Below are 19,148 nucleotides of genomic sequence, written 5' to 3' on the forward strand. Positions count from 1 at the left end.
GAACCCCGATAAAGATAACCGCACGCATATAGCGTGCAATTAAAAGAATGCAGTGCACGTGTACTTTCGCGTGAAAATGCCACATTGCAAGATTCAGACAAGAAAGACTGAATAATCGTGGACGATTGGTACTGATTGACTGATTGGTTGAGTGATCACGCGCTGATTTGTCGTTGTAAAATAAATCGCGGTAGTCTCGGACTCGCGGAATGTGCGAACATTTGCGCCACTTTAGAATCCGGAAGAACAGATAAACATGCAAGGGGGCGGAGAAGGGCCGAGGGGAGGAGCAAAATTAAAGTGATAATGATTATACCGCACACGATAGATTCTTTTGCCGTCCTGTGTACCGGCCATTGTTTCAATCCGCCTCTTTCATTTTCCTGTGCTGCCACCTGCCGCACACCGCCAGAAACGTTTTGGAAGGGGTCCGTCAGGCCCATTTGAGCTTTCCACGTGCTGTCTGAACGTTGGTTTGAGCTTGTTGGTTCGCCGTGTGACTTTTAAGTGGAGCGTATTTATTGCCAATGGCCTCCGCAGGCCAGCACATAGTTCCGGGAGGCTACCTGGCTCTTACCGATGGCTGGGTAAGACACATTCGCGGTCCTGTGCCAACGGAGCGGCTCATAAACGACTACCTCCAGTCGTCGGGCGTGCGTTGCGATCGCCAGTTGGAAAGGGGTCGACACTTCAAAGAAGAAGGCTACGTTCGCAATATGATGTACAATGAAGTGTCACCGCAGAGTGCCGTAGGAGTGTTACGTGCGATTTGCCTGCCATCGATGAAGGGTGGATACTACGTGGTTCACGCTGCACTCCGGAAGGATAACGGAGCCGTCTCCGAGGCGCATTGCCTTTGTCCGGCTGGGTGAGTAAATTTTTCTGTTCGCGTGCGATACCTTTAGATGTTGAACGCCACCTGAGTGTAATGTAAGATTAGCGCGTCGCTATATATCTTGCACTGATACTTAAAAGCGGCGGCAGCTTCTTCGGTGAACGTAAACATAGTAAAAACTGCCAAAGACAGCGTCTGGACCTATTGTCTTGCGCTTAAACATAGCTGCACAAGAATCGCAAGCTGTTCGTCCACTCGGGTGTGTAACTTTTATCAAATGAGCAGCGCAATAACGTAATAACTGTGCGGGACACGAGAACACGAACTGTTGCCCTGCTTTTCACTCACATTGCATTTGCTATGTTGCGCATGTTCGCTCAACGCGTACCCGTCTGGCGTGTACGTGTGCATGCAGCCGTTGGCTACTGTAGCGTGAGCAGTAGCCCAGTCTTTCGACGTGCTGAAGAAACTACCAGCGCAAACTTTTTCTTCGTTTTCATTGCGTCATTTCATTTGTTCACCGTGTAGTAGGCTTTCGATAGTTGCGTTCCATTGGCGCTGCTTTGAGCTGGCATTCGATATGCACATTTCAAAATTTGGTTTTTGTATTTCATGCGCTACCACGTTAACAGTTTTCTTCTTACCTGCTGTTGTCCTGCATTTAGCTTTAATTTTGAGCATTTGCACTGTAAGCCCACGTTTCAAGAAATTGCTTTCTTGTTTAACATCAACTGCTAGAATATTTTGTCAGTAACATAAATCGTCGAGTGTTTGAAAGGGAAGTGCGTTTACGCGGGAACAAAGCATTACACCCATGATATGTGGCAATGTGTAACAAACAGACAATTTTTCACACATCAAATGGTCCTTGTCTTTATTTACAGATTAAGTGGAACATGCCAGCACGTTGTTGGTCTTTTACTGACTGCAGCCAGTGTAGCTTCCCTCGAGCCTACGTGCACGGATCTTCCGTGCGCTTGGATTGTCCCTCCGGCAGGTAATCATTTTCTTCATGCGCTTTATATAACCCAGATTGTAACCGAAGTTATAACAGTAATTTCAATTTCTAGCCAAGAAGCTTGAACCTTCAAAGCCTTTGAAGGACATTGCTTTCAAGGTGGCAAGTCCCAACACGGAAAATGCAAGCAAGAGAAAGAGGTGCTATGACCCTTGTCCAGAGGCATTCCCTTGTGATTTAGACACATTCCAGAGAAATCTGCAGGATGCGTCACCCCGAGCATTGTGGCTTCGCTATAACAAGGTATCAGTAGAGAAGTGCCTTTCGTTTTTTATGAACACTTGAGCAAGAGAGAAAGGGACAGAGTAAAGGTAAAGGCAGGGAGGTTAACCAGAGGGGAAGAACCGGCTTGCTGCCCTACGCTGAGAGGGGAGAGGGAGGTCTTTTGCCCCTGAACACTTGAGCAAAATAGCAATAAAACAGTGACAGTTTGTCAGGTAACCTGTGCTACTAAAGCTAAAGCAAATTCAAGATTTTTGTGTTCTGGAAAGCTTACTGATCGGAGGGTGCAATCGTGGAGTAGCAACACGACAAACATTGTGAACAGTCTTTATCACATTTTTTTCGTCAGCAGTTGTGATTGTGTTCATGAAGTTGTACACTAGAAACTAGTTAGAAACATTGATAGGTGGGCCCAATAGCAGATCTATGTTGGCATTGGTGGAAATCAGAAGTTATCCCACAGCTACGGTAAATTAATATTTTGTTTGTCAAACCAATGTTCACTCCGATACTCTCAGTGAGACGACATAACTAGATGTACCAACTGGCAAACAAAAGTGCATGTGCGCCAACATGCAGTGAGACTCGTCACAACTCGAGAAACCTGTGCAGATGCAGCTGTTACCACGAAGGTAGCACCACTTGTTAGCATGAACTTGTAGAATTGCTATGTCTAAGCCTGCTGTACCACCAGGTGAATGTTTAGATGAGTTGAATTTTTTATGCATGTAGTAACTAACGCGCACAGAAACACTGTTTCATGGAAACAGCAAGCCAACAAACAAGCCTTGAAATATCACTACTGTTGTATTGCACTAGTAGGTAAAGATTGATGCAACTTCGACACACCACTTTCGTAAAAATTTGATCTAGTTAGTACATGTGTACTATATTGAGTAGTGCAGGGCAAACACAGAGAGAAAAAAAGACCTACAGCAACACCTTGTGTGTTTTTTGTTTGTGTGTATGTATGTTTTGTTAGGGCTGCATTGCTCAATACAAAAATCCACTTCAACCGTTCGCAGTACAAAAAGTACACAACCTCAGCCGATGAGAAATGAGAACGAGAAGCGTACTATCTACTGTTAATTTCTTTCTGTGCAAAACCAGCTCAATTGAACAATTAGCGATTAGTAAGAGAACGCATATTCTGAAGCACGGAGATGGTTCTCATTTTTGGTCGATTGACATGGCCTTTAGCTTTTGCTGCACTGAGTGTAGTGTGTGAAATAGATTGTAAAAGCACTAAATTAAGGTTGGGGATGGAATTCGCAGTTGGCCGTCACCGATTTGCCCAGTAGAATCTCATTTATTTCCCACTGCTTTCTTGTTTTGTGCTTTTGTGTTAGCTTATTTGAAGTAAGAGTTGTCTTATTTACTCGCAGCACCAGTCCAGTCGCCACCTGCTCAACAGCTCGTGGGTGCCACAAGCTTGCAACCGGAAGGTACTTTATTCCTTTGAGTGCTGCAGCCTTTGGACTAGGATAAACATTTGCTAAATCTAGCCAGCAGTCTGCAAGAATGCTGCAGATAGCCACCTGTTATGTGTACTTTGTCTGTTTGAAAAACTTTGTACAAGTAGTGGGATTGTGGGATTTCAAATTCCTCTGGACTATTCTCTCCTCCGTTATCGTCGTTGGTGCCACGGGTACTGTATAAATCTCTATAGAACTCCTCAGCCACTTGAACGATCACTGACGTGTGATATACTGCAACCCACTGGTATCGATTGCAGTACGTGCCGTTTATCGGTTCAAATTGTACAGCGGTAATGTTTCGAAACGGGGTGATAGTTTTCTTTGAGCAGCATCACGCAGGTTCGTTTTCATTAGGTAACAATAATAGCTCCGTCAGCTCATGCGTCCAAAATTAGATAGCCGCCACCAAGCGAACGTGTTTAAAGAGGGTGAATTTTATCAGCTGCGGCGTTTCACTGGCATAACGGCTGCATGCACGGCGTCCGTCGTTAGTGATCTGTTGCGCCTGGCCGCGTAATGACTTGTTCCTTTTAAAAATCTGGTAGTGAAAATTCGCCGCTGGAACCGAGCGCAGTCCGTTTGGAAACTACCCACCAAAATGGATTAACCTTGCAGCCTCTGGGTGTGTGCACCGGTGAGTAAAAAGACACTGCTTCGCCTTTTCAACTTTGAATTTGTTTGTATGCATGGCGGATAAAACAGATTCCGGTAGTCATTTCTTAAATGTGGAAAATAATAATTATAACGTTATTGATCTTTAAAGGGAATTCAAACGAAACGCTTGTCATTTTTCCACGTTTCTGAAGTTCCCAACACGGAATACAGCATAAATAATAAATAGTTGGCCAAAGGCTGGCCAACTATTTATTATTTATGCTGTACTCTGTGCCTTTGACACGGTCCGACAAAGGACACTACACTCCCTGGGCGGGAACCGACCTGGCACCCTGCAGGAGCTAGTGGCTCGACCTGCCATCGCACATGGGGCTCAAGGACTCAGTCCAGCTTTGGAGTGCTTTTTTGGACTTTTTCAGGGACAAGGAAGGGCCTGGCCGCCTCTTTGTAGAGCCAACCTAGGGACCACTCAACCTTGAGGAAGGAGAGAGCACCGGTCCCCCTTCCTCATAGGGCACCCCTTTTCTGACGCAAGGCTTCGGCTATTAAACGCAGAAATAAGATGTTTAAGATAATAATAATAATAAATTGTTCTGGCAGTTTCTACATAAATGTACACTGCGATAAATTCACTGCACATTAGCGCAACTTTACTGCCGGTAATAGTTCGGTTTATTGCATTTGATGCATAACAAGATTAACGTGTTTATTACCTAGTAGCTGGCAAAAAAAATTTCATCTAATCAAGGCGTCACTAAGCACAGCCCACACAAGGACACCATTGAAAGAAGCGAAGACTCAAAACAATGTGTGTGTGTGCGTGCGCGCGCGTGCGCTTTTCTGTCATGGAGCGTTTCGTGCACCGTTCTTAGTCATGCATGATTCGTAAACTCAACCACACTTCCGCCATAGTAATTCAAGCTCTTTAAGTTCTACTACAGCCTCCAAGACGCTGCTCATATTTGTTCGCCCCCTTTGGACTCTATTGTCCCTGGACGTACAAAGCAACACTTAATGTGTCACCACTGGGCCACAATCCTCACAAGGTCTGTTTCTGAACTCTTCACATAGAACCGTGATTTATTCATTTATCTGACTAACTTTTCTTTCACCACTTTTTTGCTTGCATGTTTGTCATGGCCTCGTTATTTCTTTTTTCATGAAGACGGACAAAAGCGAAATTATTGGTCTGCAAGCTGCCAATGCCAAGCCATAAGAAGCTCAACATTCACCATAATGACAACAGGTCCTCTTGAACTATGTGCCTCACCATGAAAATATTGCAATTTTGCCAGATAGATGGGTGTGAGCATCAGGAAAGCAGCAGTCTACAGTTTTGTATCGTACCCAGTGGGAAAGCTAAAATTTTACATAGAAGCTTACTTGCATTTAAGGGCGTTTTATGACAACCGGAGAAGTAACTAGTTCAGTCCCAACTTATTTCTTTTCAAGTAATTATAACCATGACATCCAAAAGAGAAACAATGTAACAAGCTTCTACTTGCTAATTAAAAAACTATGTCATCTATGCCACAGCAATGAAAACTACCCTAAACTTACCCAATCTTTCATCCTGTAGAAAATGCGCTGGCTTTTCGCTATTTCATAAAATTTTCCACTTTAACCCTGTATTAAAAGAGCAGCTTCTCACACAGCCGTTTTATGTTTCATGTCGATCAAACCATTGCTTTAAAGTAGGTGTGCCGTCATGTAAGACAAATCTTTACAGTGATTCTTTCATTCCTCGAACAAGCACGGAATGAAACCATCTTCCCACTGCCATTGCCGCCATCACAGACAATACTAACTTCAAGAACGCCATTCAACATGCCCTTGCTGAAATCCAATGTTCTTTGCACAAATTGTTTGTTATGTTTGCCCCACTCCTTTCTATAGTGCCTCCGGGCCCTGAAAGTAAATAAATAAATCTGCTCATTGCAAATCAGTTTGACGGGCATTACCACCAAGTATCACATGGTTCCTCACAACGTTAATTTGTTACATGAAAATACAAATAATTTTAAAACCTTCAGAAACGCTCAATGCAATTTTGAGGAAGTTATACTTCATGTTGACTGAAACCCTGGCAGTCACCCTTCAGTTTATTATTCTATCTTTTAACGCGACAGCGTTAAGGAGCTCCTGTCGCTGAAAAGCCGGCGTCGGCGGCGTTGGCCGTGAGCGATAAATCCCAGCAGGCACTTCATGAATAAAAAACAACTTGCAAGATGGGCTGGGTGGGAATCGAACCAGGGTCTCCGGAGTGTGAGACGGAGACGTTACCACTGAGCCACGAGTTTTTTTTTTTTTCTTTATTACCTTGATTTCAACACAACTCAAACGCGTACAAAGTAGGTCACTTGGAGCAGAAAAATAATATTACGTCACTTCGACAGACTGTACATATTTAAAAGGCACTCAAAGAGGATATCACAGACACCAAAGTGTCAAGCTCCAGAAACCACTCTGGTGGTTCAATCATGTGCTTGAGGACATCACGCGTGTACCTAAGACTTTCATTTAGGTGTTCCCTCGCAGACCTTTCATCTACGCGGGCATTCCTGACATCCATACGCGTTTTCCACACGCTGCTCATACACAAAAGCATTATCAAGTCAGCCGGCACTCCCCCTGTGTCTGCACACGGTAAGAAACGAATACCGAAAGGACTTAACGGCAGGTCTTTCTTCAGAGTTCGTTTGAGAACATCCCACAAGAAAACTGAGTCATGGCAATCCAAGAAGATGTGCTCAATAGTTTCAGGTTTCCTACATATGATGCAGTTAACAGACCATGGAACAAAGAAGCCCTTGCTTTGCAGCCATGGCTTCACAAGGAGAGTGCCCGAATGCAATTGAAAAAAGAAGGTTCTCGCTGAAAATCTAACCGGCATTTTCCTAACGCGTTTCAGCACATTGCGTTCAGGTCCTAAGTTATACATCATACGGTAAACAGGATGCGGCAAGAAAACATCAACCAGATCACTATAAAGTTTCTTACGCGTCACTGAAGTCAAAAATTCATTCGAAAAATGCGCTTTCAATAAAGAAAAGGACATAACAACTTCCCTCAGAAAGCCAGTTGGTGTTCGAGTACGTTCATTTGTTGATGAGACAACCCACTCAGGCAAAGAAGAACTCAATCTCACTTGAATAACAGTACGCAGAAATATATCACTTTGGTCCCTTAAGAAAAAGAACCTACTAACAATCTGTTTCAAAAACAAATGTGTTAATCCTAGTCCTCCATTCTTCACCGAATGAAACAAGTTACATCGGCTAGTTCTCTCCCAAGTGGATCCCCATATATATACTGCAAACACTCTGTGAAGTTTCTGCACCGAAATCCTTGCCATGCATAACACTTGTAGTACATAATACACCTTTGCAACTAAAAACAAATTGCAAACACTAGCTCTTGAAAACATCGAAAAATTATGCCCGCCCCACTTTTCTGTCTCATCTTTAACTCTTTTTACTTCTTCGATCCAATACGCGGCACTGTCACGATAATGTTGTAATGGCACCCCAAGATATTTTCCAGGGGTAGCGCTCCAGTTCATATTGCAAAAATACTCGGGTACCTGTGTCCAGCTGCCGTGCCATAAGCCTAGGCACTTAGTCCAGCTGACAACACTTCCAGTTGCGGCGCAAAAAGAAACAACCTCTTTCATAGTGTTATTCACGCTTTCTGTATCACGGCAAAAAATTGCCACGTCATCTGCATAAGCCAGAACTCTAGTCTCAATTCCTGCGTAGATAAACCCACGAATAGATTGGCTTTTAATTATTTTCAAACAGAAAGGCTCCAAATACAAGGCAAATAAAAGAGGTGACAAATAGCATCCTTGTTTTACTGATGACTCCACTTTTATACTGGCGCCTAATTTCCTATTAATTACTAACTTTGCAGTGCAATCTTTGTACACCATTCTTACTCCATCTGTTATCACTGCACCGGCTTTAACATGTTCTAAGAGCAAAAATATGACATCATGGACGACTCTGTCAAAAGCCTTTTCAAGGTCAATTTGTATCATAGCGACTTTGTCCTCTCTTTCATCGCAGCATTCCAGTATGGTCCTTGCAGTATGTATATTCGAAAAGATCGATCTGCCTTTGATTCCGCATGTCTGATGGGGGCCCACAAGTTCTTTTATAACGGTCTGCAATCGTCGCACCAGTACTTTAGTGTAAACTTTGTAGTCCGTATTCGTCAAGCTTATGGGTCTGTAGGCTTCAACCGCCACAAGTCGCGCAGGATCTTTTGCTTTAGGAATTAAAATAACGTGCGACGTCCGAAAAGAAGGAGGTGCTTCCTTATTCTCGTACATCTCCCTTATCACGCGATGTAATGCTACAGCTATTTCACTTTTAAAGCACTTATAGAAAGCTCCTCCCAGACCATCAGGCCCCGGTGACTTGCCGGGACTAAGTTCGTCAATCGCATCCTCAACTTCTGAAAGGCTTATTGGTCTGTCAAGCGCTTCACAGACCTCGTCTGACAATGTTGGCATTAATGGCAAGTAGTCAGTTCTATACCTTTCGATATCACATGTCTTTTTCCCCATCAAACTTTCATAATAAGACTCAAAAGCGTGTTCAATCATTCCAACATCACTAGTGACTTCCCCTTGATAAGTTATTTCTGTTATTTCTTTGGAAACAGCGTGTTTCTTCTCGTCACTTATTGCTCGCTTGGTAGGCGTCTCCCCCATCCATAAGCTCTCCGCCCTTGCCCTTAATATCGCACCCCTGTACTTTTCTTCATCCATGACTTCAAGTTCCGACTTAGCTTGTTTGATTTCTTTCGAAAATAAGCCAGGCGAAGAGCTTTCTGCGGTGAGCATGTATTTTAGCCTAAGGTGTAATTCCTTCTCACGCTCTTTTTCTTTGTGATAGACTACGCATGCTCTTTCAATCGCAGTTAATTTAACGTCTCTTTTGAAGAGTTCCCATTCTGCAATGAAGAACGCTGACGTAGTTATGCTGAGCAAATTTTCGAGCTTTTCTTGAACTGCTTTTTGAAAAACGTCGTCTTGCAAAAGCTTATCATTTAGCTTCCATAAGTCCCAGCTGAATTTCGATGGTTTTTGTTTCTTTCCTATGGTTGACATAACGAGGCAATGATCGCTAAAACTAACATGTAGCACTTGATAACTTGAAAATAACGGTACAAGGGTTAACGGAGCATAAATTCTGTCTAGCCTGCCATGACATTGACCTTGATAGTGCGTATACATGGTACGATTTCCGCTTGACAACACATAACCAATGTCTTCAAGCTCTTGTTGCCTTACAATCGAACTTAAAAGCAACGCACTTTTATCACAAACACTAGTCAACTTAGATTTATCTTCTGGAAAGCAAACACAATTAAAATCACCCAGTAATATGACATGTCTTTCACAATTCAAGTACTGCTGAATATCACCAAAAAATACTTCCCGCTCCCGTGCTACGTTCGGAGCATAAACACATATAGCCCTCCAAGGCATCTCTGAAAAAGTAAAATCGCAGAGGACCATTCTACCATCCTGGGATGAGGTGACGGCTTCAACTACAGCAATACTGCTACGCAAAAGAATAAGGCAGCCCCCAGACCTACCCGCCGCATGACATACACTTACGGTATATCTAGGGCGGAAAACGTTAACCATTTGCTCCGTGCATTCATCAGTTGCAATTTTTGTTTCTTGAATGGCCAATAAGTCAATATTATTTTCAATAAGAATACGGTTAACTTGGCATTGCCTTCTACGCCCGCTAAGTCCACGCACGTTCAACGTCGCGACACAAAGACCAGTCGAAAAATTAGCTACCATTTAACGGGAGGAGAAACTAAACCAATTACCACACATCGTCCGTCTCACAGCTGCTGCGATGACTCGACGGTCTACGGAGGCGGACCATGGTTTTCTGGACTTCATAGCCGAATGACGACGGCCGACGCACATCCTGCCCACAAACCCCAGTCCCCAGACCCTAACAACAATTTTTCTAACCCAGGAACGCCTGCGCTAACGCGGAGGCGTCTGGGTTGTAGAACGGCGTTTGGCTGGAACGCCGGGCTTGGGCTTGAACGCCGGTCGGCGTCCCGGGGTAGCTTTCGGAGGAGGCTCATCATTCGCAGTCTCTTGATCCTTTTCCTCTTGCTCATCCGCCTCTTCGTGAAGCCTCTTAGCAGGTGCACTACTTGACGTTGCCATCACGGTGTCATCAGCGTCATGCTGTTCGCCGGTCGTCACTTCTGTTGATGTGCACGTATCTTTGGCCTCTTTTACCTCGACCTCTGTTGAGTTAGTTGGTTCCACCGTGTCATACCATGGGTCTTTCCAGCCGTCCGATGACTCGTCTTCATTAACAGTCGTTGCCTTCTTCAGGGGCGTTAACGCCGAGGACTGGGTCTCTTTCCCTTCGCCTGCGGCTTCCACTGCGTCGACCACGTCCATCAAGTGATCTGTGACATCTTCCTTCAATGCCGGGCCTGTCACTGTGGCATAGGTTCGGACGCACTGGGTCTCGTCGTGGCCGAAACGACGACAAAGCCCACAGCGTGGCACCCGGCACTCGCGTCGTATGTGCCCGATGCCACGGCATCGGAGGCAGAGGGGAGCTCTGCCAGGGACGTGCACGAGCGCAACATCTTCCGCCACTCGCAGCTGGTGGGGCAAGTCTTCAGCGGTGACGCCTGCTTTCAGCTTAATAGTGACAGTACGGGTGGTTGACCCTTTGTCAACGCATCCTTGTACCCGCCACCTGTCCCTGGTGATCTCAGTCACCTTGCCAAAAGGCGACAAGGCAGTGCGAACGTCGTCGTCAGGTACACCATGAAGGAGCCAGTAGAGCTTGATACGGACGCCTCTGTCACACGGGTCGACGACCACACAGCGGTGGTCCTTGACATCAAACGCGTCTGCAGCGATAATCCTCTTTTTTCCTTCTTCGTCCTTGAAAGTCACCGCCCACAGATGGTTCATTTGATAAGCACCCAGTGCAACCACTTCCGGCATGAGAGACAGCCGTGTAAGAGCGTCTCGAAAATGTTCCACTCTGTAAGGCCTCGCCTTAACGTCACCATGTAAAAACACCGTATGCAGAACGGACGCACCTGTTGGCAGCGTTGGTAAAATCATTTGGTAGTCCTGACCTGGTTTTTCAGTTGACCTGATACCGCGGCCCAAAAGGGTCGCTGAAGCCGCTCGCGAAGAGCCCGACATTCCGCGTCCGCTCACCTCGGTGGCTGAAGAGGAAGTGACTGAGCCACGAGTTCGATGCTTCAAAGCGGTACAATAGCGCCTCTAGTGAACGCGGTGTTGCCTTAGAAACGAGCTGTTTCTAAGGCTCAGGCGTGCGTCGCTTGCTCAGGCGCACATTTCGTTGTCGCGCCGAACGCTGCGTTGCTCGACGCTCACCGCGTCCGATGCGGGGCGCGTAGTCGCTGCGCCGTAGCGCGTCTTACACCCCTTGGCGGGTCGACGGGAACGCTGTCGCGTTCCACTCTTGAAGGCGAAGCTTAAGCGTCCTCCAAATTTTTATTTAATGTATTCTCAGGGCCACATGGCATTAAAACGGGAAGTTGTTACAAAGTAGTAGAGTAAAGCAAACACACAAGTGCAGTGAGTTCTGGTAACGTAATGATTCTCCTGAGTATACATTATTAGCTAATGTTTTGCAAAAACGTTAGCTATTTGTGATGACTACCATACCTGAGGGGAGGTGGTTCTAGTCCTGAGATGTACAGGGGATGAAATATTGAAAGAAAAACTTTGTGTAACATAAATAAATTCCTACCTTACTGCAATGATCAACGTGGTTTGAAATGTACCGAAGCCGCAGTATGAAGTCGTCGTGAAGTATGGTGTGATGGTAACATTTATGCAAAAGCGAAAGACTGGCGACTTTGCGGCGTTTAACTTGTGGAATATGTGCTAGGTTAGTTTTCATTGAGGTAGTCGTGGCACGATTATAATGAGAAAGAATAAAACGAGTAGAGTGAAGTAATAACATTAACGCTACTAGGATCCCATATTGCAGGTGCACATTCAAGTTTCGAGTGTATTAGAGTCTTGTAAAGCTGTAGTTTCGAAGTAGACGGTGCTTTAGAAAAGTTGCGCCATAAGTACCCGAGCATCTGATTAGCATTGTTAATGACGTGTTCTATATTAATGGTCCAATTTAAGTTATTTGTAATGTGTACACCAAGATATCTATATGACATGATTAAATCTAAGAGAACGTTGTTCAGATGGTAAGTGCTAGGACTAGAATTAGATCTGGATACGCGCATTATTTTACATTTGTTAACTAGAAAAGGATCATGTACAGTTTGCATGAAATCAATAAGTAGGCTAAACCTTCACCATAAGAGATAGCTAGAAAAGGCAAATGCGCACAGCCGGCCTACTGCACACTTCTCAAACATGACAAATCGCTAAAAACACTTTTGCTTGCTCTTCAAACAGCAGATGACAAACCTGAGCAGTGTGTTCCCAAAAGCTTTTTGAAATATACTCTGAGTAAATTTGGCTTAAAATTCAGCCAATCAACAGTGGACGAGCAAGGGAAACCTCAGAGCTGGAACTTGTCTTCGTCACGGTCCTCACAAATATGTTAGCTTGTTGAAACGTTGGCTCCAGGCTGCTCATCTCTGTTATTCAATTGAAATGTTCATCTCCTTGCAACTTCCTTGACTTGTTTGGCTACACAAACCGAGATGATTTTTCAACATGAAACCGTAAATTGCATTTTCCAGGGATCCTGAGCTTTAATTGGCATTATATGCTTATTTAGTGTTCCTTATTCACACAATATTTGCAAAGGTCCTTGTAAGCACTGTTGTCTCCACAACGTTCCTCGCTTTGCTATTAGCACTCCACTTGTGTTGAAGCCTTTCCTGCCGCACCTGAACATTAAATGTGCAGCAGAAACATCAAGAGCAGACAATGGGTGATGTAAAATGTAGCATAACGTTTTTCCCTCCTACTCTTCGTGCCTCTCGCCAATGTGTTATGAAAGCAATGGGACATTGCAGCTCCAGCTTGTCTTGCGGAAAGTACATCTTTGCATTTTTATGTTTATTTTTTAACATAGCTGAAATCATTGAATGCTGACAATATTATATGAAACACGTGAAGCAGCACTGTACGCAATACAAGTACGAGGGTAGGCCAGCATAAATATCGTTGTCTGAAGCTTCGTGCTCCCTGCTTTGACCAAACACGATGTGAAAGCTCCATTTCATCTTTCAATTTCATTAAATAGATGGCTATCGTGTTTCTGCATGTTGCAAACTCAGTGGCTGACAGCATTAGCTCCACTTGACCTGTACGAAAATTGTGGCATGTACTGCTTCCTTCACCATGACAATGAACGATGTAAGCTTACTTGCTTGAAGTGTTTTTTTTGCCAGATGAGGCCTCTCGGAGACACAATAAATATATCCGCAGTCATGCAAGACGCGCCCCGAAAGCGGCAACACAGCGCCCGAAACCAGCGAGCGTACAGCGCGACGAGCCCCACGAGCCGCTGCCGTAGCGGCCATATTGCTCACTGCGCAATAATGATGATATTAGGGTGGATGTTATGAGCGTCCCCTTTGGAACGGGGCTTTGGGTTGCACCACCAAGCTCTTACTATTATACTACCTAATGTCCTAACCAGGTTAAAAAAGAAAAAAAAGAAAACACTATAAACCCCCACAACCAAATTTTCTGACCCCCTATTGGGAACTTTCCTTTTGTACGTCTCCGTTTTTCGTCGTTTCCCTACCTTTCTTCCACCAATCTTCCAATTGCCTCTTCCTAATCTCTATTGCGGACATGTTTACTTTTGCCCTGCTCTTGGTGAACCCAAGGGCTTCAAGGAGGCCAGTAGTGCCTAAATTGACCGCTGGGCAGACGTCTTCACATTCTAACAAAACATGCTCCATCGTTTCCCTAGCTTTACCGCAGCAAGCACTTGCTTCTTCTTCCTTCTTATATCTCGCTTTACAGGTGCGTGTTCTAAGGCATCCCAATCTTGCTTCGAAAAGTAGTGAGCTTCCCTTTGAGTTATCATAAATTGTTTCTTTCCTGATTTCGTTTTTTCCTCTTAAGTAGTTACTCATGGCAGGTTTCTTTTCCATTGCCGCCACCCATGAGATTAATTCAGCCTCTCTGATTTTCCGCTTGACCTTCCTTGTTGCTGTGTTGCCCACCCCACAGGCCGCATACTTGCTGGTAAGCTTCCTAGTTCTTTTCCTCCACTGTGAATCAATGTTTTGCCTGTACAGATACCTGAACACTCTCCCAGCCCATTAACTTTCTTCCATATTCCTCAGCCGTTCTTCATACTCAATTTTACTGCGAGCTTCCCTCACTTCAAAACTAGTCCAGCCCATATCCCCCTGCACAGCTTCATTTGTAGTCTTCCCGTGAGCGCCCAATGCGAGGCGACCCACTGACCTTTGGTTCCCGTCGAGTCCTGATTGTATCCCTGATTTAAAGCAAACAACCGCATTTAAAAAAGTAAGTCCTGGAACCATTACCCCTTTCCACATACCTCGGAGGACTTCGTACCTATTGTATCCCCATAGTGCTCTGTGCTTCATTATGGTTGCATTTCTCTTCCCCTTGACTGTTATGATTTTTTCCTGTGTTTCCATATATCCATTGCCTTCGTTTATCCATATACCAAGGTATTTATATTCTCTTACCCGATGTATTTCCTGGCCCTGTATTGCCACTGTCTGTTCACTGTTTTCACTGAATACCATAACACCTGATTTTCTAACACTAAATTTCAAACCTAAATTCCTGTCTTCCTGTCCACAGATGTTAGCCAGACTTTGCAAATCGCTTTGCTTGTTAGCTAGCAACACGGTGTGGTCTGCATAAGATAAACCTGGAAGCTGCTGCTCTACTACTGTACCCGCCTGTTTGTACGAGAGATTAGACCCGATATTACTTCCTTCTAGCGCCCTCTCCATCCTCACCAGGTACATCATAAACAGTAGTGGGGATAAAGGGCACCCCTGCCTCAGTCCCTTGTTGATATCAATTTTCTCCTCGCTCCTTATCCCTTCCCATTCAACGCAAACAGTATTTTCTAGGTAAATCTATCTCAAAAGCTGTAGACAATCGTCACCTAAGCCTTCCCCTTCCAAAATATCCCACAAAATGTTGCGGTCTACGTTGTCATACGCCCCAGTAGTGTCTAAAAAGGCCACATATAACGGTCTGCTTTCTACTCTTGATATTTCAATACACTGAGTAAGAACAAATAAATTATTATCCAAACACCTACCTATTCTGAAGCCATTCTGAAGTTCTCCCAAAATGCCATTATTCTCTGCTCATGCTTGCAGCTTTACTTTGATTACCTGCATTGCTGGGGGAGAAAGATAGAATTCATTCGTATAGACGAGTGAATTCTGTCTTTCTCCCCCTTACCTTTACAAATTAAATTCATTCTACTCTGTCGCCAACTGTCTGGTATTCGTCTATTTTTTTAAGTTTTTTCCACTGTTTTCACCAGAGCTTCCTTGCTTTTTGGTCCTAGTTCATTATTCAGCCTAACGGAAACCTCGTCTAGCCCTGTGGCTGTGCGCTTAGGAATTTTCTCTTCCGCTTTCTTCCAGTTTAAATTTGTCAGAACCAGCTCCTTTTCCTGGGTCTCTTTCATGCTCTTTTTTTCCTCAAATACAACCTCGTCATTGCCTTGGAAAGATTCGGCTGTTATTTTTCGGATGTAATTTATTGCCGCTTCTCCTTCCAGTCTGCTTTCATCTTCGTCTAGGATATGTTGTTGTATTGTTGTTGACTTCCTGCCTAATAATTTTATGTGGTTCCAAAATATTCTAGGTGCGGCCTTCTTTTTCTCACGTATTTCTGACAACCAACGTTCACTTTCACCTTTTAATTTTGCTTGCACCAGTATTTGAACCATAGACTTTTTCTCCCGGTATATTTCCCATTTACTAGTTACTTCATCCTGTGACAACTGCGCCTTCTTTGCCTGCCTGTGCTCTCGAGATGCTTTCTGTCGTTCGGCGATCGCTTCTCGTATCTCCTTGTTCCACCAGCTTTTTGGTTTCTTTTTTCCTTTCCAACGAACATGTTGTTTCTCTTTCCGTATTTCTGTCGTTATTACACTTAGAAGCTCACTATATTCCCACTCTTTACTTGGCCATTTCGAAAGTTCTTCCTCCACTCTAGTGACTATATTTGTTATTTGTTCAGCGTTCAAATTTGGACTGGCTATTTTTCACTCATTGCTCTCCTTCCCAACTACATATACCGTTTTCAAAATGATGCAGGTTACCAACAGGTTATCAGACTAAAGAATGCAGGATATGAAAAACATGTACTATGTACATCAGCTTATAAGTTGATTCGTTATGTGCGCAATGGCTATCAGAAAGAGCGCAACAGAAAAGAGATTGACAGCAAAAAAATTGTGCCACTACCATATGCACACAACATTGCGCATAACTTAAAAAACGTAGGTGACAGATATGGTCTACGAGTAGTTTTTTCAGCGCCGAACAAACTCGGACAAATATGTGCCGAACTGGATCGTATAGTTTCAACAAAAGTAAAAGCAAATAGTCGTAAGTGCACGGTCAAGCATAAAGAAAAACTTCTCGAGTGCAGGTCATCCGTAGTCGTGTGCCAATATCGTGTGGAAAAGTATACATCGGCCAAACGGGTCGGTGTGTAAACACTAGACTTTTGGAGCACAAAAAATCACTGGGGGGAAACATTCATTCCCACATTAAGGGGCACAGCTCACAACATGGGTGCTGGCCGCTTTACAATGATACCACAGTTTTATCGCACCATAAGGATCAGCTAACCAGGGAAATAATCGAAGCCTTTCATATTCGCAAGAGGGGAGAGGGTTGTATCAGTCAGCCATCTGTACATCTAAGCCATGGTGAAGTTGCCTTTTTGGAAGCACACCAAAAAGAAGGAAAACAAACTTGTGTAATAAAAATGGTTAGGGTTGCAACAAATTACGATAGGATTGCACACCATGATAGAGAGGTGCCATATCTTTGACGCCCGAGTATGCCCGGGCAAATGATTTTTAAAAAAAAGTGCCTTTAATCTTGCCTTGATTCAATTATGGGGTTTTACGTGCCAAAACCACTTTCTGATTATGAGGCACGCCGTAGTGGAGGACTCCGGAAATTTCGACCACCTGGGGTTCTTTAACGTACACCTAAATCTAAGTACATGGGTGTTTTCGCATTTCGCCTCCATCGAAATGCGGCCGCCGTGGCCGGGTTTCGATCCCGCGACCTCGTGCTCAGCAGCCCAACACCATAGCCACTGAGCAACCACGGCGGGTGTCTTGCCTTGATCATCTTTGACGCCTGAGGGTGCGCAGGTATATAAATATGAAGTATGTGTTCTGAAATAAAATAGTTGCGAGTGCAGCGAGTGTCGTCTTTTCTTGTGTGTCTTCACTGTGTCCGTGTTAGTGCGCTGCTTCACCAGCAAGGCATGATGCGGATTTGTCGGTACCGAAAAGGGAGTGGTGTATGCGTTTTGTGTCCCAGACATATCGCTTACGATACCACACCGATCCGGCTCAACCGACCACCCAGCGGCGTACGTGCATCAATTTGACTTTATCAAAGAATGTGATTGCAGTTGCGAGTGAAATAACGACCACCGATCAAGACAATAAATGAGTGCACGTACCTTTCGTCACGATGACCACGCATCAAGACAATAAATGAGTTAGTACCTTTGTTAAAAATTATGTGTCACGTGCGTGTCGTGTGCCAAACAGCTTCGCCGGTCAACCACCTTCACAGAATGGAATGGCTCATGATTTTTGTTTCTTTTTGGCAGCGTTCTGATTTTACATGTAGCGGTGAATGATGTACTAGTGTTCATATTTTTTCAGCAAGCGAAAACCTCGCGCGCTCCTGCTAATCAAACATCTGTGATAGCTTCAGCAAATACCGCTCGCAATAGCTTGCTTGTTCAATCGGCCTTAGTCCAAGTGAGGAATGTAAACTTTTGCCTGTATGTTTAATAAGCTATGCGTTATAGTAAATTAACCTTAATGTCCTGCAGTCTTATGTTGGGATGCAGGATCATGTATAGCCATACAGATGGTTGTCATCTGCGCTATTTCGTTCTATATTTACAAGACTCGCGGGTTTCTGCGAGGTATTAGACAAAGGACAGCTGTTAAATACTGCACATGATTCTGCGGTTGTGTTTCCTTATCACTGGAACTGCTTTTATGCAGGACCACTTCACATGGCCTGCAAAAAAATAGAACGTCTGAAGCCAGACGCAGTCCCAAGCATCTTTTCCTGTGAGTTCTGAATGCATTGTTGAATGGCGTAAACTTTCCTTGCCTCTGATGCGATAGGTCGCAAGGCTTCGTAACCTAACTTTGTGGCCAAAGCCTCCTTTGATCATTTTATTGACTTGATACAGTGTCTGCAACTATTGGTTCTTCTGCTCTGAGTAGTATGAAGAGATCAAGAAAAATGTGTTGACGTATTACGGTCTGCAATATGTGAATAATTACTTTGCAAGTTTGCCATCTTGATGTGATTAGTGCAATAAAAATAACCTGTTGTTACTCTTAATGGCTAATTGCCTTTTCATTTGCTTTGAATTAGGCCCCCCAATGCTCCAAGAACCAGCACTCTTGTCCTGCTGCCAGCAGCCAATGGTCATCCATTCCCTTGTACGAAATAAATTTGATCTAGAAGCGCCTGCATCTTGAATCTTTTTCTACGTGCAGATTTGCTTCTAAGAAGCACCTGTTTATTCTGTGGTATGAATGAATCGTAAAAGTAAGCGTTGCATAAAATGTGCGCGTGTGAACATCTCAAATGCGTCTAAATCTACGCGTCTGCACCGCATACACAGAAAACATGCTGCTGCTGTGAACGACGGTTAGTGATAAATGACGGTCACGGTTAACGGTCGCTGGCATAACTGCAGACACGATACAGTTCTCTTGGC

The 19,148-nt window shown here is 44.2% G+C and overlaps 3 protein-coding genes across 6 annotated transcripts in view; 1 reads left to right on the forward strand and 2 right to left on the reverse strand.

Annotated features, from left to right (window-relative positions):
* Positions 1 to 19,148, reverse strand: part of LOC126524289 (sedoheptulokinase-like) — a 265,319-nt gene that overhangs the window by 110,713 nt on the left and 135,458 nt on the right. The window lies entirely within an intron of this gene.
* LOC129386096 (uncharacterized) lies at positions 673 to 18,888 on the forward strand. 3 transcript variants are annotated; one of them, XR_011893528.1, is made up of 7 exons: positions 673 to 868; positions 1,720 to 1,832; positions 1,906 to 2,096; positions 3,461 to 3,520; positions 4,099 to 4,187; positions 18,418 to 18,486; positions 18,800 to 18,888. XR_011893528.1 is itself a non-coding variant. In XM_055073353.1 (5 exons), exons 1-5 carry the CDS (start codon positions 717 to 719, stop codon positions 4,099 to 4,101), a joined length of 519 nt encoding a protein of 172 aa, XP_054929328.1. In that variant the 5' UTR covers positions 673 to 716; the 3' UTR covers positions 4,102 to 4,293. The 3 variants fall into 3 exon arrangements, 1 of the variants encoding a protein (XP_054929328.1); XR_008613565.1 differs by lacking the exons at positions 18,418 to 18,486; positions 18,800 to 18,888 and adding an exon at positions 4,588 to 6,230; XM_055073353.1 differs by lacking the exons at positions 18,418 to 18,486; positions 18,800 to 18,888 and having other exon boundaries at positions 4,099 to 4,293.
* On the reverse strand, positions 9,113 to 11,415 carry LOC126537213 (uncharacterized). Its single transcript, XM_050184395.3, has one exon. The coding sequence runs from the start codon at positions 11,385 to 11,387 to the stop codon at positions 10,188 to 10,190; it is 1,200 nt and encodes a 399-aa protein (XP_050040352.1). The 5' UTR covers positions 11,388 to 11,415; the 3' UTR covers positions 9,113 to 10,187.

The sequence above is a fragment of the Dermacentor andersoni genome, chromosome 3 (genome assembly GCF_023375885.2).
Source record: "Dermacentor andersoni chromosome 3, qqDerAnde1_hic_scaffold, whole genome shotgun sequence".
NCBI classification, from domain to species: Eukaryota; Metazoa; Arthropoda; class Arachnida; order Ixodida; family Ixodidae; genus Dermacentor; species Dermacentor andersoni.